The sequence below is a fragment of the Colobus angolensis genome, unplaced genomic scaffold, assembly GCF_000951035.1.
Source record: "Colobus angolensis palliatus isolate OR3802 unplaced genomic scaffold, Cang.pa_1.0 Scaffold124, whole genome shotgun sequence".
Classification (NCBI taxonomy): domain Eukaryota; kingdom Metazoa; phylum Chordata; class Mammalia; order Primates; family Cercopithecidae; genus Colobus; species Colobus angolensis.
In genome coordinates, this window is record NW_012113586.1 from 155666 (window position 1) to 177826 (window position 22161).

General features: G+C 42.0%; 1 protein-coding gene across 4 annotated transcripts in view; it reads right to left on the minus strand.

Annotated features, from left to right (window-relative positions):
* Positions 1–22161, minus strand: part of LOC105505253 (myomegalin-like) — a 119953-nt gene that overhangs the window by 26974 nt on the left and 70818 nt on the right. For 3 of the 4 annotated variants that reach the window (XM_011933040.1, XM_011933039.1, XM_011933042.1), the window contains one exon: positions 14970–15080. In XM_011933040.1, coding sequence (XP_011788430.1) covers positions 14970–15080 — 111 coding nt within the window. Of the gene's footprint in view, positions 1–14969; positions 15081–15334; positions 15456–22161 lie in introns of those variants that run through there. The other variant, XM_011933041.1, reaches the window with a different exon arrangement.

Sequence of the window (22161 nt, forward strand, 5' to 3'; positions counted from 1 at the left end):
CTTGCCTCAGAATCTTCTGAGGCTCCAAATGGTTTTGTCAGTAAGCTGGGCTTCCCCACAATCCCACAGACTAGAAGGGGTCAGAAAGAACAAGCCTTAGAACAAATACTGCTCCCCACCTCTAAGGGATCTGCTCATCTGAGTCCTAGAAGTTCACTGCCTTCATTTGATCTCTGCTACAGGAAGACTCTGAGAATCCAGCTCTCCACCCAGCACTTTCGGATTTTTGAAGTAGAGAGTTGACAACCCTGTTGTCATCAATACAACTATGCTAGGTGAGTGTGAAAGGAAAATATCTTGGGCTCCCAAAATCACTAAGGTAAAAGGAAAACTCAGGATCATGGTGGATGGAAGTCAGGACTAGATTGCAGCTCTGACTCGGATGGACAGAGAAGCATGTGGAGGCTTGTATCATGAATTTTTGCTCATTACAAAACCTGGGAGGACCCACAGGCCCCCTGAAGGAAGCAGATTGCTCCTGCAGGACCCAGGAGACACCCTAAATACTGTGTTAGTATTTACTTGCAGAAATGCAAAATGGTCTGGAAAGGCTCAGCAATAGAATCAAACACGTCAAAGAAAGAAATTCAGAGCTCGAACACAAGGTCTTCAATTTGACCCAATCCAACAAAGACAAAGAAAAACAAAGAAGGCCAGGTGCGGTGGCTCATGCCTGTAATCCCAGCACTTTGGGAGGCTGAGGTGGGTGGATCACTTGAGGTCAGGAGTTCGAGAACATCCTGGCCAACATGGCAAAACCCCGTCTCTACTAAAACTACAAAAATTAGCTGGGTGTGGTGGCGCGTGCCTGTAATCCCAGCTACTCGGGAGGCTGAGGCAGGAGAATCACTGGAACCCGGGAGGTGGAAGTTGCAGTGAGCTGAGATCATGCCGCTGCACTGCAGCCTGGCGACAAAGCGAGACTCGGTCTCAAAAAAACAAAACAAAACAGAAAAACAAATAAGAAAATATGAACAAAGCCTCCAAAAAGTCTGGGATTATGTTAAATGACCAAATCTAAGAATAATTGACATTGCTGAGGAAGAAGAGAAATCTAAAAGTTTGAAAAGCATATTTGGGGGAAAAATTGAAGAAAATTTCCCTGACCTTGCTAGAGACCTAGACAAACACAAGAAGCACAAAGAACACCTGGGAAATTTATTGCAAAAAGATCATTACCTAGGCACATTGTCATCAGGTTATCTAAAATTAAGACAAAAGAAAGAATCTTAGGAGCTGTGAGACAAAAGAACCCAGTAACCTATGAAGGAAAACCTGTCAGATTAATAGCAGATTTATCAGCAGGAATCCTACAAACTAGAAGGGATTGGGCCCCTATCTTCAGCGTCCTAAAAGGAAACAATTATTAGCCAATAATTTTGTATCCAATGAAACTAAGCTTCATATACGAAGACAGGATAGAGTATTTTCAGACAAACAAATGCTGAGAGAATTCGCCACTACTATGCCAGTGCTACAAGAATTGTTAAAACAAGCTTCAAATCTTGAAACAAATCACGGAAACACATCAAAACATAACCTCTTTAAAGTATAAATCTCACGGGACCTATAAAACAAAAACACAATTTAAAAAAACAAAACTCAAAAAACCAGGGTATACAGGCAACAAAAAGCACAATGAGTGGAATGGCACCTCACATCCCAATACTAACATTGAATGTAAATGGCCTAAATGCTCCACTTAAAAGATACAGAATTGCAGAATGGATAAGAATTAACCAACCAACTATCTACTGCCTTCAAGAGACTCACCTAACACATAAAAGACTCATCTAACACATAAGGACTCACATAAACTTAAGGTAAAGGGGTGGAAAAAGACATTTCATGCAAATGGACACCAAAAGCAAAATCAAGCAGAAGTAACTATTGTTTGTTTGTGATGGAGTTTCACTCTTGTAGTCCAGGCTGGAGTGCAATGGCACGATCTTGGCTCACTGCAACCTCTGCCTCCCAGATTCAAGCAATTCTGCTGCGTCAGCTTCCCAGGTAGCTGGAACTACAGGTGTGTGCCACCGTGCCCAGCTAATTTTTGTATTTTTAGTATGGACAGGTTTAGTGCAGGCGGGGGTGATCTGCCTGCCTTGGTCTCCCAAAGTGCTAGGATTACAGGCATGAGCCACTGTGCCCGGCCCAGCAGTAGCTATTCTTATATCAGACAAAACAAACTTTAAAGCAATTGCAGTTAAAAAAGACAAAGAGCAACATTATATAACGATAAAAGGCCTTGTCCAACACGAAAATATCACAATCCTAAACATATATGCACCTAACACTGGAGCTCCCAAATTTATAAAACCACTACTAATAGACCTAAGAAATGAGATAGACAGCAACACAGTAATAGTGGGGGACTTTAATACTCCACTGACAGCACTAGACAGGTCAATGAAACAGAAAGTCAACAAAGAAACAATGGATTTAAACTATACCCTGGAACACATGGACTTAATACATATATACAGAACATTCCATCCAAAAACTGCAGAATATACATTATATTCAACAGTGCATGGAACTTTCTCCAAGATAGACCACATGGTAGGCCACAAAACAAGCCTTAATAAATTTAAGAAAATTGAAAGTATATCAAGCACTCTCTCAGATCACGGTCAAATAAAACGGGAAATCAAAACTCCAAAAAGGAGCTTTCAAAACCATGCAAATATATGGAAATTAATCTGCTCCTGAATGATCATGAAATCAAGATGGAAATTTAAAAATTCTTCAAACAGAAAAAAAATAATGACACAACCTATCAAAACTTCTGGAATACAGCAAAGTCAGTGCTAAAAGGAAAGTTCATAGCCCTAAACACCTACATCAGTCTAAAAGAACATAAACAGACAATCGAAGGTCACACCTCAAGGAACTAGAGAAACAAGAACAAACCAAACCCAAACCGAGCAGAAGAAAGGAAATAGCCAAGATCAGAGCAGAACTAAATGAAATGGAAACGAACAAACAAAAATTACAAAAGATAAATGAAACGAAAACCTGGTTCTTTGAAAAGATAAATAAAGCTTCCAGGAGCTTGTAATCCCTGTAATCCCAGCACATTGGGAGGCCAAGGTGGGCAGATCACAAGGTCAGGAGATCGAGACCATCCTGGCTAACATGCTGAAACCCCATCTCTACTAAAAATACAAAAAATTAGCTGGGCACTGTGGTGGGCACCTGTAGTCCCAGCTACTCGGGAGGCTGAGGCAGGAGAATGGTGTGAACCCAGGAGGCAGAACTTGTAGTGAGCCGAGATCGTACCACTGTACTCCAGCCTAGGCGACAGAGCAAGACTACATCTCAAAAAAAAAAAAAAAAAAAAAAAAACCTAGAAGAGATGAATAAATTCCTGGAAAGATACAACTCTCCTAGCTTAAATCAGGAAGAATTAGATACCCTGAACAGACCAATAACGAGCAACAAGATTGAAATGGTAATTTAAAAATTACCAAAAAAAAAGTCCAGGACCGGATGGATTCACAGCAGAATGTAACCAGGCATTCAAATAATTGGTACCAATCCTACTGACACTATTTCACAAGATAGAGAAAGAGGGAACCTCCCTAAATCATTCTATAAAGCCAGCATCACCCTAATACCAAAACCAGAAAAGGACATAACCAAAAAAGAAAACTGCAGACCAATATCCTTGATGAACATAGATACTAAAATCTTTAATAAAATACTAGCTAACCAAATCCAACAACATATCAAAAAGATAATCCACTATGATCAAGTGGATTTCATACCAGGGATGCAGGGATTTTTAAATACACAAGTCAACAAATGTGATACTCCACATAAACAGAATTAAAAACAAAAATCACCATGATCATCTCAATGGATGCAGAAAAAGCATTTGGCAAAATCCAGCATCCCCTTATGATTAAATCGGCATACAAGGGACATATCTCAATGTAATAAAAGCTATCTATGACAAACCCACAGCCAATATAATAATGACTGGGGAAAAGTTAAAAGGATTTCCTCTGAGAACTGAAACAAGACAAGGATGTCCACTCTCACCACTTATCTTTAACGTAGTTCTGGAAGTCCTAGCCAGAGCAAGACAAGAGAAAGAAATAAAGGGGATCCAAATTGGTATAAAGGAAGTCAAACTGTCACTGTTTGTTGAAGATATTATTGTTTACTTAGAAAATCCAAAGACTCCACCAGAAAGCTCCTAGAACTGATAAAACAATTCAGCAAAATTTCTGGATACAAAATTAATGCATGCAAATCAGTGGCTCTTTTATACACCAACAGCAACCAAGCTGAAAATCAAATCAAGAACTCAATCCCTTTTACAATAGCTGCAAAAAATAAAATAAAATAAAATACTTAGGAATATACCTAACCAAGGAGGTGAAAGACCTCTATAAGGAGAACTACAAAACATGCTGAAGGAAATCATAGATGACACAAATGAATGGAAACACATCCCATGCTCATGGATGGGTAGAATCAATATTGTGAAAATGACCATACTGCCAAAAGCAATCTACAAATTTAACACAATTCCCATCAAAATACCACCATAATTCTTTACAGAATTAGAAAAAAACAATTCTAAAACTCATATGGAATCAAAAAGGAGCCCGCATAGCCAAAGCAAGACTAAGTAAAAAGAACAAATCTGTAGGCATCACATTATGTGATTTCAAACTACACTATAAGGCCATAGTAAACAAAACAGCATGATACAGGCATAAAAATAGGCACAGAGACCAATGGAACAGAATAGAAAACCCCATAAATAAACTCAAATTCTTACAGCCAACTGATCTTCAACAAAGCCAACAAAAACATAAAGTGGGGAAAGGACGCCCTTTTCAACAAATGGTGCTGGGATAATTGGCAAGCCACATGTAAGAGAATGAAATTGGATCCTCATCTCACACCTTACACAAAAATCAACTGAAGATGGATTAAGGATTTAAACCTAAGACCTGAAACTACAAAAATTCTAGAAGGTAACATCGAAAAAAACCCTTATAGACATTGGCTTAGGCAAGGATTTCATGACCAAGAACCCAAAAGCAAATGCAATAAAAACAAAGACAAACAGCTGGGACTTAATTAAACTGAAAAGCTTTTGCAGGGCAAAAGGAACAGTCAGCAGAGTAAACAGACAACCCACAGAGTGGGAGAAAATCTTCACAATCTGTACATCTGACAAAGGACTAACATCCAGAATCTACAACAAACTCAAACAAGTCAGCAAGAAAAAAACAAACAATCCCATCAAAAAGTGGGCTAAGGACATGAATAGACAATTCTGAAAAGAAGATATACAAATGGCCAACAAACATGTGAAAAAATGCTCAGCATCACTAATAATCAAGGAAATGCAAATTAAAACCACAATGTGATACTACCTTACTCCTGCAAGAATGGCCATAACCAAAAAAAAAAAAAAAATAGTAGATGTAGATGTGAATACAGTGAACAGGGAATACTTCTACACTGCTGGTGGGAATGTAAACTAGTACAACCACTATGGAAAACAGTGTGGAGATTCCTTTAAAACTAAAAGTAGAACTATCATTTGATCCAGCAATCCCACTACAGGGTATCTACCCAGAGGAAAAGAAGTCATTATACAAACAAGATACTTAAACACGCATCCGTATAGCAGCACGGTTCACAACTGCAAAAACATAGAACCAAACCAAATGCCCATCAATCAATGCATGGATAAAGAAACTGGTGTGTATCTACAGTATATATATACACCCATCATATATATATATGTGTGTATATATGATGGATATATATATGATGGAATACTACTTAGCCAATGAAAGGAATAAATTAATGCATTCATAATGATCTGGATGAGATTGGAGACTATTATTCTAAGTGAAGTAATGCAGGAATGGAAAACCAAACATCGTATGTTCTCACTCATAAGTGGGAGCTAAGCTATGAGGATACAAAGGCATAAGAATGACACAATAGACTTTGGGGACTCAGGGGGAAAGGGTGGGAAGCGGGTGAGGGATAAAAGACTACAAATAGGGTGCAGTATATACTGCTTGGGTGATGGGTTCACCAAAATGTCACAAATCACCACTAAAGAAATTACTCACGTAACCAAACACCACCTATTCCCAGTAACCTATGGAAATGAAAATACAAAAAATAAAAGGAAAATTCAAGCTGGAAACTGTTTAGGGCAAACCTGCCTTCCATTCTATTCAAAGTTATCTCTCTGTCACTGAGATAAATGCATATCTGATCGCCTCCTTTGGAAAGGCTAGTTAGAAACTCAGAAGAGTGCAACCATTTGTCTCTCACCTATCTGTGACCTAGAAGCCCCCTCCCCACTGCACATTTTCCTGCCTTTGCTTCAAGTTGTCCCGCCTTTCCAGACCAAACCAATATACTTCTTACATACATTGATTGATGTCTCATGTCTCCCTAAAATGTACAAAACCAAGCTGTGTCCCAAACACCTTGGACGCATGTCATAAGGACTTCCCGAGGCTGTGCCAGGGGTGTGTGTCCTCAACCTTGGCAAAGTAAACTTTCTAAATTAACTGAGACCTGTCTCAAATTTTCGGAGTTCACAGTGGGCAAGACTAGATTTACTTTTGTGTTGAGCAGATACTGAGCTTGACTGATGAGAATCTGGAGTGGGAGGTCTGACGGAGTAACTCTGAGAGAGGCAGCTACCTGTGTGTTCTCACGGAGAAGATCTCAGACTTACCAAGAAAAAGTTACCTGAAAGAACTGACTGACTTCAGACCCTTGACCGGTGCCTAGACCCTCCTTTTGCAGCTCCAGATCATAGCCTTTATGCTGGCAGCCTCCCTGCCACTCACCCAGGGACCTTAAACAAGGGCTTCCTCTTCCCAAGCCTCTGGGTGGGCTTTCTAAAGCCTTGTGTGCATGAAGAGGTGGCTTGTAGCCCTTCGCAGCCACAGGGCTTACATGAGGCTGGGAGATGAAAAGCTGGCATTACAAGGCAGCCTGTGCCTTTCATTCACTCCCCACTTCATCAAGCCAAGTTTCTAAATAACAGGGATGGTAACTGCCCACTGTGGTCCAAAGTCACTTCTAAAGTTGCTTGGCAAAAAGCCACATGACTATTACTTAGCTCTCCACAGAACGGCATGTACCAAGTCGGATCACTGCTGTCGGTGTGTGGGTGGATTAGCTGCTATTGAACATGATAGGGCGGGCCCCTTTCCAGTTTGCACCAGCCCCCTCTGTGCCTACTCCCTGTATCATAGAGCCACCTTTCTCTGCGAAGTTGAACTTGATCAGATGAGATGGCAAAAGCCAGAGCAGGGAACAAGGCAAAAGAGAAAAATATGTTCACAGTGGCTTTTGAAAACATGGATGAAACTCCTGAGGAGGCTGAGGAACTAAATCTTTTCTTTTGGCAGTAGGGCACAGACTGCAGATTCATCTCTCCGTGAATCACTCCAGCTCCTGCTGTGCGGGTTCTATTTTAGCCCAGCAATGCAAAAAGAAAGAAAAACTAAGTTCTGACAAGCACTTACATTTCTTGAATTTTTGTTGAAGATCCCAGAGGTCATTCTAAGCAGCCTGAACAGGTAGTTAGGGCTCCTGGATTCTAGTCTCAGCTTGGCTACTAATTTACTGTGTGACGTTAGGCAAATTCCTGTTCTGAGCTTTAGTCATCTTATCTTTAAAATGAAGGGTTTATTCTTTAGAGGAAGCTGAGTGAATGGCATATGGGAACACTCTATACTATTTTTATAACTTTGCTGTAAGTCTCAAATTATTTTTAAATAAATGGTTTTCTTAAAAAGTGAAAGGATGGTATAGATTATCTTCAAGATCCTCTCTACCTCCGAACAGTGATTTTATGTTCTTACTTATCTTCCTTCAGGTGATAGTAAGTCTCTTTCCAGCTATCCAAACATATATCAGAGTAGAATTTTTTCTCACTCCTTCTGCCCCAGGCAAGATGTTGATTAGCCCCAAAACAAACATGTTTTCTGCTTTAAACATGTCCTATACCTAGGGCAAAATTTAAATTATCTAAAACACATTTTAAAACACCCCATCCATACCCACTTTGTTCTTTCAAACAAGTAAATTCATCCAGCAGGGAAAAGCTGTTGCTGGCAGTCCATGCTTACAGAATCTCAGCCTTGCCCTAGCAACTGGGCTAATTATAACTCCGGCTACCTGGTAACAGCAGTAGATTTCCCTGACATTGGCTGGCAGTTCTAAAGCCATCTCAGCTCTGCCTGCCACCTCCCATCCTAAGAAGCTGTCAGAGAAGCTGAGAAACTGAGTCTCTTTTAAGCAACTACCTAAGCTGGGGTGGGAACACCCATGTATCATAGAGCCTCCTTTCTCTGCTCCCAGAGAAAGGCTGCCTGCCCAGAATCACAGGACTTCATCTGGGAGGGATGTGTGTGTCGATCCTGGTCCAGCCCAATCATTTAAACGCAAAGAACCAGAAGCCCAGAAAAAGTGATTTGCTTTAGCCTGGCCTTCCTCTTGATTCCTTTCCCTCAATTCTCCCATCCTGATCAATCATTAAATCCTACAAATATTTTACCTCTTACATATTTTAAAGATGAGTTGCCTCCCCTCTATTCCTATTGCCACAGCCCTCATTCGGGCCTTCCTCTTCTTTGGCTTGGCCAGTCTGTTCTCACTCAGCTCCTGTCTTGACTCTCTTTAATCCACCTTTCCCATGCGTCAGAGGGATCTAGCAGGTTCCCTGCGGCTTAAAGTCCCTCAGTGGTGCCTTATCTTCCTCAGGATAAAGTCTACACCCTTTAAAATGGCACAAAAGACTGTGTCCGTCATATCAGTCTCATTCTTTGCCTAGTACTTAAATCCACCAACACTAAACCACTTCTAATTCTGTGCAAGCACCCTATGGTTTCTTGCTCAAGGCTTTTGCTTGTAAAACCTCTGTCCTTCCACTTCATCGTCCATTGACTGGCTAGTGCTTACTCCCCTTTGAAGACAAAGTTCAGGGGTCATCACGAAGAATCCTTTGCAGATTTTCTTTCCATCCACTCTATTCATTTGGGATAGAAGTGCCCCCTTTGACTTTCCTTACACTTTGTACATAGCTCTGTGACTGCCTTTTACTATACTCTCGCACCTGTGGTTTACTCATCTTTGAAGTCCCAACTTCTAGTACTTGGAACATAGCAGGTACCTAATGTTTATTAATGAATGAATGGATAAGTCCAAAGCTTTCCATGATTTCTCCCCTGCAGCCTCATCTTACCACCACCACAAGCCCTCCAAACCACATGATCTAGCCATACTGAATGATTCGAGTATGCCAAGTGCACATTGCTTTTGTACGCCTCTGTGCTTTTGTATATTGTTTCTTCTGTTTGAAATGCCTTTTCCCACCGGGCTCGGTGGCTCATGCATGTAATCCCAGCACTTTGGGAGGCCGAGGCGGGTGGATTACCTGAGGTCAGGAGTTTGAGACCATCCTGGCCAACATGGTGAAGCTCTATCTCTACTAAAAATACAAAAAATTAGCCAGGCATGGTGGCACACGCCTGTAATCCCAGCTACTTGGGAGGCTAAGGCAGGAGAATCACTTGAGTCCGGGAGACAGAGGTTGTAGTGAGCCAAGATCATGCCACTGTACTCCAGCCTGGCTGACAGAGCAAGACTCTGTCTCAAAAAAGAAAACAAAAACAAAAACAAACAAACAAAAAGGCCGGGCGCGGTGGCTCACACCTGTAATCCCAGCACTTTCGGAGGCCGAGGCGGGCAGATCACGAGGTCAGGAGATCGAGACCATCCTGGCTAACATGGTGAAACCCCGTCTCCACTAAAAATACAAAAATTAGCCTGGCGTGGTGGTGGGCGCCTGTAGTCCCAGCTACTCAGGAGGCTGAGGCAGGAGAATGGCGTGAACTCGGGAGGCGGAGCTTGCAGAGAGCTGAGATTGCACCACTGCACTCCAGCGTGGGCGACAGAGCGAGACTCTGTCTCAAATAGAAAAAAAAGAAAAAAAAAAAGAATGGAAACTTAATTCACACAAGTTGGACAAGTAGTCATCAGGGGCCAAAACCCAGTGGATGATGGTTTTGTGTGCTGTTTGGAGACTGGGTGTTTACCACACAGCAGTGGATTTCATAAATTCCAGGATCAGACATGATTCCAGTGGCGACACACTTGGCTAATATGAGAAAATGCAGGATTAGGCAATCAACAATGAGGAAGTCAGCCAAGTTGCCACCCAAAAATTACTTACCACAGCAGCTGCAGTCCAGAAATGCTAACAAGCCAGTCTCCCTAGGAGTGGGCCATACTCAGCTGTGGACCACTCACAACATTTTCTCACTTTATCTTGCTCCACAGTCCGTGTACTGCAATGATTTCTCCTTTGCTTGCTTCGTATGTTTAAAATTGTCTTCCCTAAAAACTGAACTTACAATTAATGTTTGCTACCAAGAGGGGGTAGCAGTGCCTAATCATGTAGGCATATGTCCCACTCTGTTGGTACTGAGGGTAAGCAGCCTCTTCCTTTTTAAAAAATTTATTATGTTGATTTACAAAAATTGAAACTTACAGGATAAACACTCAACAAAAAAGTAGCCAGTCTCAAGAAACCAACTTTTGCGTATGAATTAATACTATTTTATTAATTCATGGCCAGGATGATTCTTAAGATTATTTCTTAATTCTCTGAACAGCTTAAAAGAGAGAAACTCCTAACTTCCTTTTTATTTACTTGCTTTAAGGTTGATGCTCAGGTTTTTAACACAACTCTCTAGCTTTGACAACTCCTCTTATAATTTAAAATCCTTATAGCTTCCATTTACAAGTAAGGATTATATCTATTTTAGTCTCCTCAATCAACTACCTAGAAGACTTGCCACTTGGAAACAGAAGGATAGCATCCACTCTTCCCACTCTCCAGTCCTCTTCTCCCAAAGTTGCCCGTATTTCCCTTCCCTGAAGTCAATCAAATACTCGATTGTTTCTCGCTAAGAGTAATTTTTCACTCTTAAGTACAAATAGCTCAACAAAAATTCCCAGTAGCATAAATACGCACATCAATAAAATAATTACTACTCACAATAGACTTTCCATTACATATGTTTCACAAGCATTGGTTTTCTTAAAAAGAATCATGCATACAGCACTCAAATTATTGCAGATTCTAACTCAGTTGACTTTGATTTAATGTTTTTACTACATTTTTTTAAAGAAGTGTCCTTCCAACACTAAAAAAAAAAAAATCAGAATCAAGAAAATTCTGTTTCTTAGCAACAGAAAAATCAAACTTCTGTTACTAAGTTTGGTAACAGAACAGTGCTCTAAATTATCCTCTGAACCACACAATTCACCATGTGATACTGGGCACGTTACATGACATCTCTTCACCAACATTGCTGCTAATTAATCTTCTTAATCTTGTGGGATCACAATATGAATAACAAGAATGTACTTAAGACACATCTGTGGGAATTATGAAGGTGAGATTAGAAAGAGTCAAACCTCGTCCCCATTTTTAAATTTTATAATAACTATAACCACTAGTAGAAATGTAACTACTACCCTCTCATATATATGTGATGTTATTAAGTTTACAAAGTGTTTTGATATTTCATCTTCATGGTTGCTATTTATTCATAGAAAAAATAATTCTCAGTTTCTGTAGCATTATTCTTAATGCCAGTCCTACAGAGGCTGGAACAGGCTCAGAGAGACTAAGTAACTTGCCTAGGTCTCCTGGTTGACAATAGGTCCTAATGCAATGTTTTCCGAATCCCTTGTTTTTACATCAAAACAGAACTGTGGCCAGCTGTGGTGGCTCATGGCTGTAATCCCAGCACTTTAGGAGACCAATGTGGGAAGATCACTTGAGTCCAGGAGTTTGAGACCAGCCTGGGCAACATAGTGAGACCTCAATCTCTGAAGGAAAAAAAAAAAAAAAAAATATATATATATATATGTATGTATATGTAATTAGCCAAGTGTGGTGGCACACCTATAATCCCAGCTACTTGGGAGGCTAGGGTGGGAGGATCACTTGAGCCCAGGAGGTCAAGGCTGCAGTGAGTCGTGACATAGTGTGCTAAACTAATTTCAACTCTGAATGATTGATAATGGCTTTATGTGTTCTGTTTCCCAAGTAATAAGAACATTTTAACACAAGCCTTTCGTGCTTTTCAAATAATCATAGTCAAATGAGAAAATTAATATGACAGGCAGATTGAACAAACATTTGGCGAGAAGGAAGAGGAGAGAATACAGTAGTTTGGATCCCTCAAATCATATGATGCAGCAGCTGCCTGACAACTCTGCTCACACGTAACACTAGATAGAGACAGGACCATATCTACTTCCTGTGGGGGACCCATGACAATACTAGAGTCTAGCAAAAGGGTTGTCCTCTCTGCATGTGACAATATACTGTGTTCCACTGCCCACCACATACACCTTGTGCAGCTCCAATAATCTCATTTATCACACTTCTCCAGGTGAGAAATGGTGCCTTCTCACACCCCACCCAAAGTGTTTCCTAAAGATCTTTAGCTAGGGCGGAGCAGAGTGAGACCAAATGATTCAGGCAGCCATCTGATTCAAGCTTTTAAAAAAAAAAATCCTGGGGGGGCGCAGTGGCTCACGCTTGTAATCCCAGTACTTTGGGAGGCTGAGGCGGGCGGATCACCTGAGGTCAGGAGTTCGAGATCAGCCTGGCCAACATGGTAAAACCACGTCTCTACCAAAAATACAAAAATTAGCCAGGTGTGGTAGCAGGCATCTGTACTCCCAGCTACTCAGGAAAATCACTTGAACCCAGGAGGCGGATGTTACAGTGAGCTGAGATTGTGCCACTGCACTCTAGCCTGGCTGACAGAGTGAGACTGTCTCAAAAAAAAAAAAAACAAAAAAACAAACAAAAAAAATCCTTTCCCTCAAATTACCTAAGAAATTGTCCTTTCCTTCTTTGCCTTGAAGACAGTTAATGGGGAAAGTTCCTCCCTCTGCACAGTGAACAAATCCATTCACTATTCCTACCCTAAGGCAAATCCTCCCACTCATCCTCCGTCTCTCGCCATCTTTCTGTTACCAGCCCTCACTTGGCAATATCCTTCTTGACTCCTGGCAGCTCCAATGAGGGACACTCATTATATAGCTACATAAAAGATAAAAGGTGAATATGGACCACTTCTGGAAAATTTGGACTTAAAACATGGAAATGCAGGAGAGACAGGAAATAGGGTTAAATTCCCCAGATTTAGCTATACACATTAATTGAATTTACCAAATAATAATTTGGGTCTCATAGACACCAGCTATTCCCCTGATCCAAGATGTTATCTAGCAGCCTGTAATGCTTCCCAGTCATCCTCTTGACAGGACAGGGCACACATAGAAAATCATATTTGTATAGTCCTCTGGGGTAAACAGTTGGAGAGTTAGAATCTCTGATAAGGTCAGAGGCAACCAGTCCCCAGTCACTTGGGCCACTTCAGGTCCTGCTTGTGCAGACACAGAGAGGGCTGAGGAAACCAATATTGTGGTGACCACCTATGAGGCTTAATTTTCATAACCCATAGCCCAATGTCCTCTTACCAAGGTGTTGTCCTATCTCACCCACAGCTCAGCTAATCCAGTAGATCTTCCTTCCCCACCCCGATCACTGACCCGTTAATCAGGATAGCCCTCCCATCCAAGGAACCGGCCATTTCCCCTCCCACTCCACCCAGGCCAACTGCTATCCCACAGGTTACTCTCTTCTTCATTCTAAGGCAAGCTATTCCAAAGACTGAAAATGCCTAAGATTCTGTCTTAAAAGCTTATCTGCATAGTCATCTTCAAAAGCAAACATGAATTTCTCAAGGAACAGAAACACCCTTAGTCCCTGCCCTTTTCTCCATAGCATCATTCTCTGTCCCACCAAGCTGGAGCTGGGAAGGGCCTTTCTCTAGGAGAGGTATGACCTGGAGATGGTCTGCTTCAGAGCCACCTCAGGGATCTTGCTTAAAAATGCATATTTTGCCAGGCAAAATGGCTCATGCCTATAATGCCAACAACTGTGGAGGCTGAGGTGGGAAGATCTAAAGACCAGGAGTTTGAGACCGGCCTGGAAAACATAGTGCCAGCCCTTTGGTACGATTTTTTTTTTTTTTTTTTTTTTGAGATAGAGTCTTGCTCTGTCACCTAGGCTGGAGTACAGTGGCGCAATCTTGTCTCACTGCAACCTCCGCCTCCTGGGTTCAAGCAATTCTCCTGCCTCAGCCTCCCAAGTAGCTCGCACTACAGGCACGTGCCACCACACCCGCTAATTTTTGTATTTTTTCAGTAGAGATGGGGTTTCACCGTGTCGGCCAGGCTGGTCTCAAACTCTTGACCTCAAGCCCCCTCTCTGCCTTGGCTTCCCAAAGTGCCGGGATTACAGGCATGAGCCACTGTGACCTGCCAAAATTTTTTTTTTTTAATTATCTGGGCCTGGTGTCCCATGCCTGTGGTCCCAGCTGCTCAGGAGGCTGAGCCAGAAGGCATCACTTGAGCCCAAGAGTTGGTGGCTTCAGCTCTATAATGGTGACACTGCACTCCAGCCTGAGCAACAGGGCAAGATCTGTTTCTAAAATAAATAAATAAATTTTAAAAATGCAAATATCCACCCCAGCCCCACCCTCTAACCCCACCTTCCCCCACATTACTAAATCGGAATCCCTAGGGTGAGGCATGGAATCTACATTTTAAACCAGCTCCCAAGGTGATTGTTCCGCACCATTCCACGTCAGAGTTTGAGAGAGCCTCTGAAAGCAGAAAGCAGGCACCAGAGAGGTGAAATGAGCTTGTCCAAGGTCACAGGTTGTTAAGGTGACCAGAGCTGGACAAAACCCCATCTCTCTCGCTGACTAGAACAGCGCCAGCTAGGAAGACCCTGGAATAGCGACCGACTGGCAGGCCAAACCGTCCCCTGCCCCTGCCCTGGAGAAGCGGGCCCCTGCACTCACCCGCTTGTAGATGTCCTCCCGGCTGGCCTCATACTTCTGTTGCATGCGCTCCTCCAGGAAGTAGATGCGCAGCTTGAGGCTGAAGTTCTCCTTCTTCAGGTCATTGAGGTGCTGGGACAGAGTGCGATATCCATTAGACATGATGGGCAACCCATGGGGAGGAGCGTGCCCGACTGCCCCCTCAACCCAGGAACATGGTGCAGCTGCCCCGCAGCATGAAGTCAGCCGGCTGGGACGCTGCTGAGGCTGCGGACCGAGGGGCTGGGGCTATGGCGACATGGCCCCTATTGCTGGAGCTCTCTCTGGGACTCAGGACTGGGCTCACTGCTCTGGGTGCTGGAGTGCAGCACACTTTCCTTTTTTACCTCAGGGAGATATTTGCGGAATCCCTGACAGAGGAACATGCTGTGTGAACTCAGACACAAGTGGTGTAACCCGACTCCAAGCCAGGACTCTGCTGTCACCCTCCTGGAGCCTCCCAGGCCCAACTGTAGGCAGTTAACAGCTTCTCGGAAAAGAGAGAATGACCCCCAAGAGCTTCCAGGAAAGGCGGAGGGGAGTAATTCAAGGTGACAGTGAGGTTGCAAAGAAGAGAAGGAAATAAAGGGTGGGGAGGGGGTATTTAAGTGACTTGTGGCTGATTTAGACTATAAGACCAAAAGGAGTGTGGCCAGAAGCAAGAAATAAGGTTGCTATAGAAAAGACCACAGGTACATAAAATGGCCCACAAAATGGTAACCACATGTCAAATATCCCTTTCTGTCCCGTGCAAATCTCAAAGAGCTTCCAACCAGAGGAGTCTCGATTTCCTTTGATAATCCAGAACTCACCTCTAATGAGTTCCTTTGCAGTTTTCAGCCCCAAGCTTTTCGAGCTCTGAGGCAGTTCAATTAATAGCCTTTAATGCCATGAGCCATCCCCGCAAAACACACCGTAGCTACCCATAAAGAAAGAGCAAATCTTCTAGCTCAGTGGAATCTTTGCAGACTTCTGTTAACCAGTTACAAAGTTCAGAAAGAGGCAGGGTCAAGGGATCCTCCCTCCGTGGAAGAAGGGATGGGCAGAAGAGAGTGTGGGAGGATGACAGAGAGGGAGCCGTCATCCTGGAGCCCAAAGATTTCAGGCAGTCACTGGTTCTTAACTCTGGCACCTGCCAAGTAGAGCCGGGCACTCATCACAGATCTTGCTCCTAAAGTAATTTAAGATCCTTGAGTGACAGCTGCAACATTAGCAGGAAGTATTATTTATACCACATTACATTGAAGGTGATGGGAGACAATCAATCCCACAGCACAGATACCAAACACGGGTTCTTGGTGGCAATAATATCAGGTTGAAAAAAAATACATTAACATCCAAGGTAAAGGAAACTAAAAAATTTACACTTAATTCAAGCCCTCATTTCCTCTCCAACCTAGAGAAGGCATGCACTTCTCTAGAGGCCTAACTGTCCTCACTTTAAAAATCGGTGATTTTTCTTTTTTCTTTTTTTTTCGCTTTTCAGTCTTCCAATTCCTTCTCAAACCTTCATAATCATTCCAGTCAACAACTCCTGAGTACCCACCAAGTAGGACATTGGGCATGAGGGATATATAGATCAATAAAGTCCCAACTCTGAAAGAGCTACGTGGCCATACAGCTGGTCATGACATGTTAAGATATGTGTTTTACGTTATGATCCCCCAAACCTGTGCTTTTCAACTTTTACATGTTACATTGCAATCTAGTACATATGCATACACTCTTAATTGAAGTAAGTGTTTCAAAAAGTAATTGTCACCATCACTCTGTGTGAGGTACCCTGATATTTCCTATTTCTTTTTCTGGGAGTGACCCACCAGATGGATTTCATGACCCACTAAGAGGTTTCAGCCTAAGTTTGAAAAACATTGACTCTGGGGGAGCCCATAAGAAAGGGTAGTCAGTTCTTACTGGGGTGATCAGAGAAAGCTGCATTAGGAGTTGAATTTACACTTTGCCTTGAAAGCTAGAAAATGTTTGAGTGGATAAAGTGGCCTCAGGAGGGCATAATTAGAGTGAAGCATTTTCCCAAATAGATTTAGATTATAAATAGGCAAAATAGGCAAGCCAAAATATTTACAATTTGAAAAAAAAAAAAAAACTACACATTTAAAATTCATTTAACTATTTTCACTAAATCTGAATTCTTAGAATAAGAGAATGCCAATTAGGCTTAGTTAGAGACAGTGAAGAAAAAACCTTTTCCATTCCCAGTTCTCTTATTAAATAGCTATGTTATCGACCATAGGCGTGCATTTCTCTAGAGGCCTAACTGTCCTCACTTTAAAAATCGGTGATTTTTCTTTTTTCTTTTCTTTTTTTTTTTTTGAGATGGAGTCTCACTCTGTCACCCAGGTTGGAGTGGAGTGGTGCAATCTCAGCTCACTGCAACCTTCACCTCCCGGGTTCAAGCCATTCTGCTTCAGCCTCCCGAGTAGCTGGGACTACAGGTGCCCGCCACCATGCCCAGCTAATTTTTCATAGTTTTAGTAGAGACGGGGTTTCACCGTGTTAGCCAGGATGGTCTCGATCTCCTGACCTTGTGATCCTCCCACCTCGGCCTCCCAAAGTGCTGAGATGACAGGCATGAGCCACCGCGCCCGGCCAAAATTAGTGATTTTTAAGGCCCTTTCCTGGTCTGAGCTCTTCAAGGTGATAACCCAGTTATTATCTCCATTTTGCTCAAAGGAAGCCAGACTGCTAGAGTCTAGATTAGTGTTTATTCATGCTTTGGCTGTCTACTTAGATTCCTTTATCAGGTAAGATAATTTCATATAAGTTTTACAGGAAGTAAAACTGCGTATGAATCCATGCATAAGGGTATTCTTACGCATCCTAGATTTCTGTTGGACATTTATGCCTATTTCCTCTGTGATATCTTTTTCTTCTACCTTTCTGGCTCCTTTTTCTATGTTTTTTGCCAGCTCCTGAAAGTGGGTATTTAAATAATAGTAAGTCCTTAGCCTTCTACTTTTTCCTTCTACTTTTTTTCTGTTCACATTTTTTTTTTCCATGGAGGTTTTATCCACTTTTAGGGCTACACTTTCAGCTTTGAAACAACTCCCAAATCTCCAACCAAGTCTTCTCACCCAAGATCTAGCCCTACATATTCAACTCTTTGCTTAGATCATTCAACTTGAATGTTCCCAAATTCCACCCAAGCAAAGCCTTTCCTGTTACCCTAGCCTGGAAAGACTTCTTCCTCTTTTGAACTCTAAGGCAGATATTAACATTCAACAAGTGTTCATCTGCTGCCTTATGATGTGGCTTCTGTTATCTTGAAGGTTATTTACATCTTTTAGAGTTATGCGACTTTTTGTATGTTTGATCTTTCCAACTAGTCTGAAGCTGCCCAAGGAAAAAGTCAATGACTAATATGTCTTCATAAACTCCTATAGCTTCCATAACAACCTGAGACCTCTCCAGCAGCATTCATCCCATTGTGCTGCCGCAGTCTGTTTACAATGACCTCAACCCAGCTAGAGTGTTTTGAGGACTGACAAGGCATATTTTGTGTCCTTGTATTCTTATTGCATAATATTCAGGAAGCACTCCCTAAATATTTGTGGAATAAATGAATAGGTCAGTATTCCATAAATATTGTACGTTTTGCTTTGCTATATATGGCCTGGCTCATCTGTATTGTTCTCATAGCTTTCCAATACTATGAAAAAGGTTTATTTTCATAGTCCCAAAGAAACTATATTTGGTAGAACACTTATTCTAGAATAGGTAAAAAAAGGACGTTTTGTTCACTTAAATTTCTAAGTTTATATGCCCACCCTGATCTTTTCCCTGAATTCCAATTGATATCTGACTTCCTAGTAGAAATCTCCGCTTGAATTTAGACTTCACATACTTGTGATATCTGAAACTGAATGCCTGATCTTTCCCAGTAAACATGCTCCTTCCTCACTACACCTTTTTTCAATTTGTAACAAGTCAATATTTTCAGATTTTTGGGCCTAAACCTTTGAATCATTCTTGATTCATTCTCTCTCCTACATATCATCTGTCTGCAAATCTTACTATATATACTATATATAATAGTATATATATTAATAACATATATGGTAGTATAATATGTATATGTTGTAGCTGTTGTATTATGTATATAATATACATTATACTATATTATATATACACTATCATACTACTATATATATATTTTATATATATATATGTTATGTTATACTACCGCTACTGCCACTGGTATTTCTACCACCCTGATCCACAGTACTGCCATCTTTTCCTTACACGACCTGAATAGCCCCTTAACTGGTGTTCCTGCTCCCACTCTTGTTCCCTTATAGTCTATTCTCAGCACAGCAGCCACAGTGACCCTTTTAAAATACGTCGAATTACTCCTCTGCTGGAGAGTCCCCCTGGCTTCCCATCTAACACAGAGTGAAAGGTGATGTCCCTTCACCAGACTGCAAGGCCTGAGGCCCTACACCCTCTTCTCGCCTCTCCTCTTACCTCCTCTACTTCTTCCTACCACGCTCCCCCGCTGTCTGCTCCAGCCACACTGTTTCTCTTTGTTGTCTCTCAAAAACAGGAAGCAAGAGAAGGTTTCTTTTTCGATGCCTTTGAACTTGTTGACCCTTCTGCCTGGCTGCTCTTTCTCTAGGTAGCAGGATTCTCTCCTCACCTTCTTCATCTTTGATTGAATGTCACCTTCTCAGTGAAGTCTATTTAGGCACCCCGTGCCTCATCCCAGCTCTCGGATTCCCCCTTCATTGTTTTTTATTCCGTAGCACTATCACCTTCTAAAATACTACATGTACTTATTTGTTTTGTTTCTTGTCTATCTCTCCCCACCAGCATGTAAACTTCCTGAGAAAAAGGGGCTGTTTTCTTGGTTTGTTCACTGCTGTGTCACCAGTGCCCAGAAGGGTGCCTGGTACACGGCAGGTGCTCAATAAATATTTGTTGAATAAAAGAATGGATGAGTAATTAACCTGCTGATTTATTTCTCATTGGATTAATACAACTTAATCTATACACAAGATTATGTAGATGTTTTAGGATAAAAAGCACACCTAATAGCATTCCTCCTTATAAAAAGATTATAAGTAAAAGAAATTATTCTAACAGACTCATTTTAATATACCATGCAGAATCTGGACTTTCTACAGCAGTTCTGAACAAATATGAACAAACATATATGACAAAATATAAAGGACAATATGAACTATACAAATAGTAAAAACTGGGCCAGGCGCGGTGGCACACGCCTATAATCCCAGCACTTTGGGAGGTCCAGGTGAGTAGATCACATGAGGTCAGGAGTTCAGGACCAGCCTGGCCGACATGGTGAAACCCTGTCTCTACTAAAAATACAAATATCAGCCAGGCATGGTGGCACGTGCCTGTAGTCCCAGCTACTCAGCAGGCTGAGGCACGAGGATTGCTTCAATCTGGAAGGTGGAGGCTGCAGTGAGCAGAGATCATGCCACGGCACTCCAGCCTGGGCGAGAGAACAAGACTCTGTCTCTCAAAGGATGAGTCGAGCTTGGAAAGGCAGTGGGGAGAACACAAGGCAGTCCAGGCAGGTGGAACATGAGCAAAAGTTCAGTGTCCACCAGGCCAAAGCAAAGGGCACATACTGTCCTGAAATAGGACACAGAGATGAGGGGAAATAAAAAGCCGTTTCAGGGAGATCTTGAAAGTCAGGGTGAGGAGCCTGGAGTTTGCCCCTCCAGGATCCTGGCTCTCAATCTGGACAAGAGTTAGGGGAAGGGAAGTGGAGGTGGGGAGGAGGGCAGTGGGGGTGGGAAGGGTCAGGAACTGCTGACCAGGAAGATTATTTTCTTTGTGTATTGCTTAGGTTTCATTTTACTTGTTTCCTTGCAGTTTTAACAAACATCAGTGCTGCATGTGGAAACTTGGAAAAGAAATAAAAAAAAGCTTTAACAAACAAAAACACACATACCTGAGATGCACACGCAACCTACTAGCTCACAGCATACAGGCCTGTGTGTTGATAACCTCTGCATTGCCTAGGAAATAAAACACTGCAGATTCTTGAGCAAGGGGTTGTGCTTCTACCTTTGTTCTTGCTTTTTCTCATAGTACATCTAATATCTTTACTCTGGTCTCAAAACGTTTCTTGCAAACCTTAATGGCTCTCCCCTTCTTTTTCCTTAATTTCTTCATTCTACCCCTGGAATAACGTCCTAGTCCAGACTAGAAATACGACATAAATAAAGACTCAATCAATGCCAACAGGAGGAGGAGGATTACCACCCAGCTGTTGCCTGTCATGACCCATTAACACAACCAACTGTCAAGTCTGCCTTTAAAAAAACCCAGCTTGACATTTGCTTAATCATACTTAGACCCCCCAGATAGCTCATCTAATGAATGTACTTGAAAACATATTAATTTTTTACCAATCTTTCTCCTAAAAATAAAGCTTCACTAACAAAAAATGATTAATCTTCTTAATGGACAAATTATTCTCAAATATAATAAAACTTCCACAATTTTAACTCTACTAATTTGGTGTCTGTGGATAATTTTTATCTTTATCTTCCTTGAACATAAAAATATTTTAAGGCCAGGTGCGGTGGCTCACGCCTATAATCCCAGCACTTTGGGAGGCCGAGGCGGGGGGATCACGAGGTCAGGAGATCGAGACCATCCTGGCTAACACGGTGAAATCCCATCTCTACTAAAAATACAAAAAGTTAGCCAGGTGTGGTGGTGGCGGGCACCTGTAGTCCCAGCAGTAGCTGAGACAGGAGCATGGCATGAACCCGGGAGGCGGAGCTTGCAGTGAGTGGAGATCACGCCACTACACTCCAGCCTGGGTGACAGAGCGAGACCCTGTCTCACAAAAAAAAAAGAAAGAAAGAAAAGAAAAATGTTTTAAAAATAAGTTAATATGTCAAACAGAAGAACAGAAGTGCTTTAAGTAACCCTTGACACTTTACATCCATTTACACATAGATAATAAATACGATCAGTATTATACATATTTATCTAGGTTGGGTAGCATGGAATTGTGAAAAGAGCAATAGCTTTGAGCTAAGAAGAGCAATGTTCAAATCCTGGCTCTCCTTTTTTCTCATTGAGTCTTTTTTTTTTTTGAGACAGAGTCTCGCTCTGTCGCCCAGGCTGGAGTGCAGTGGTGCAATCTCGGCTCACTGCAAGCTCCGCCTCCCGG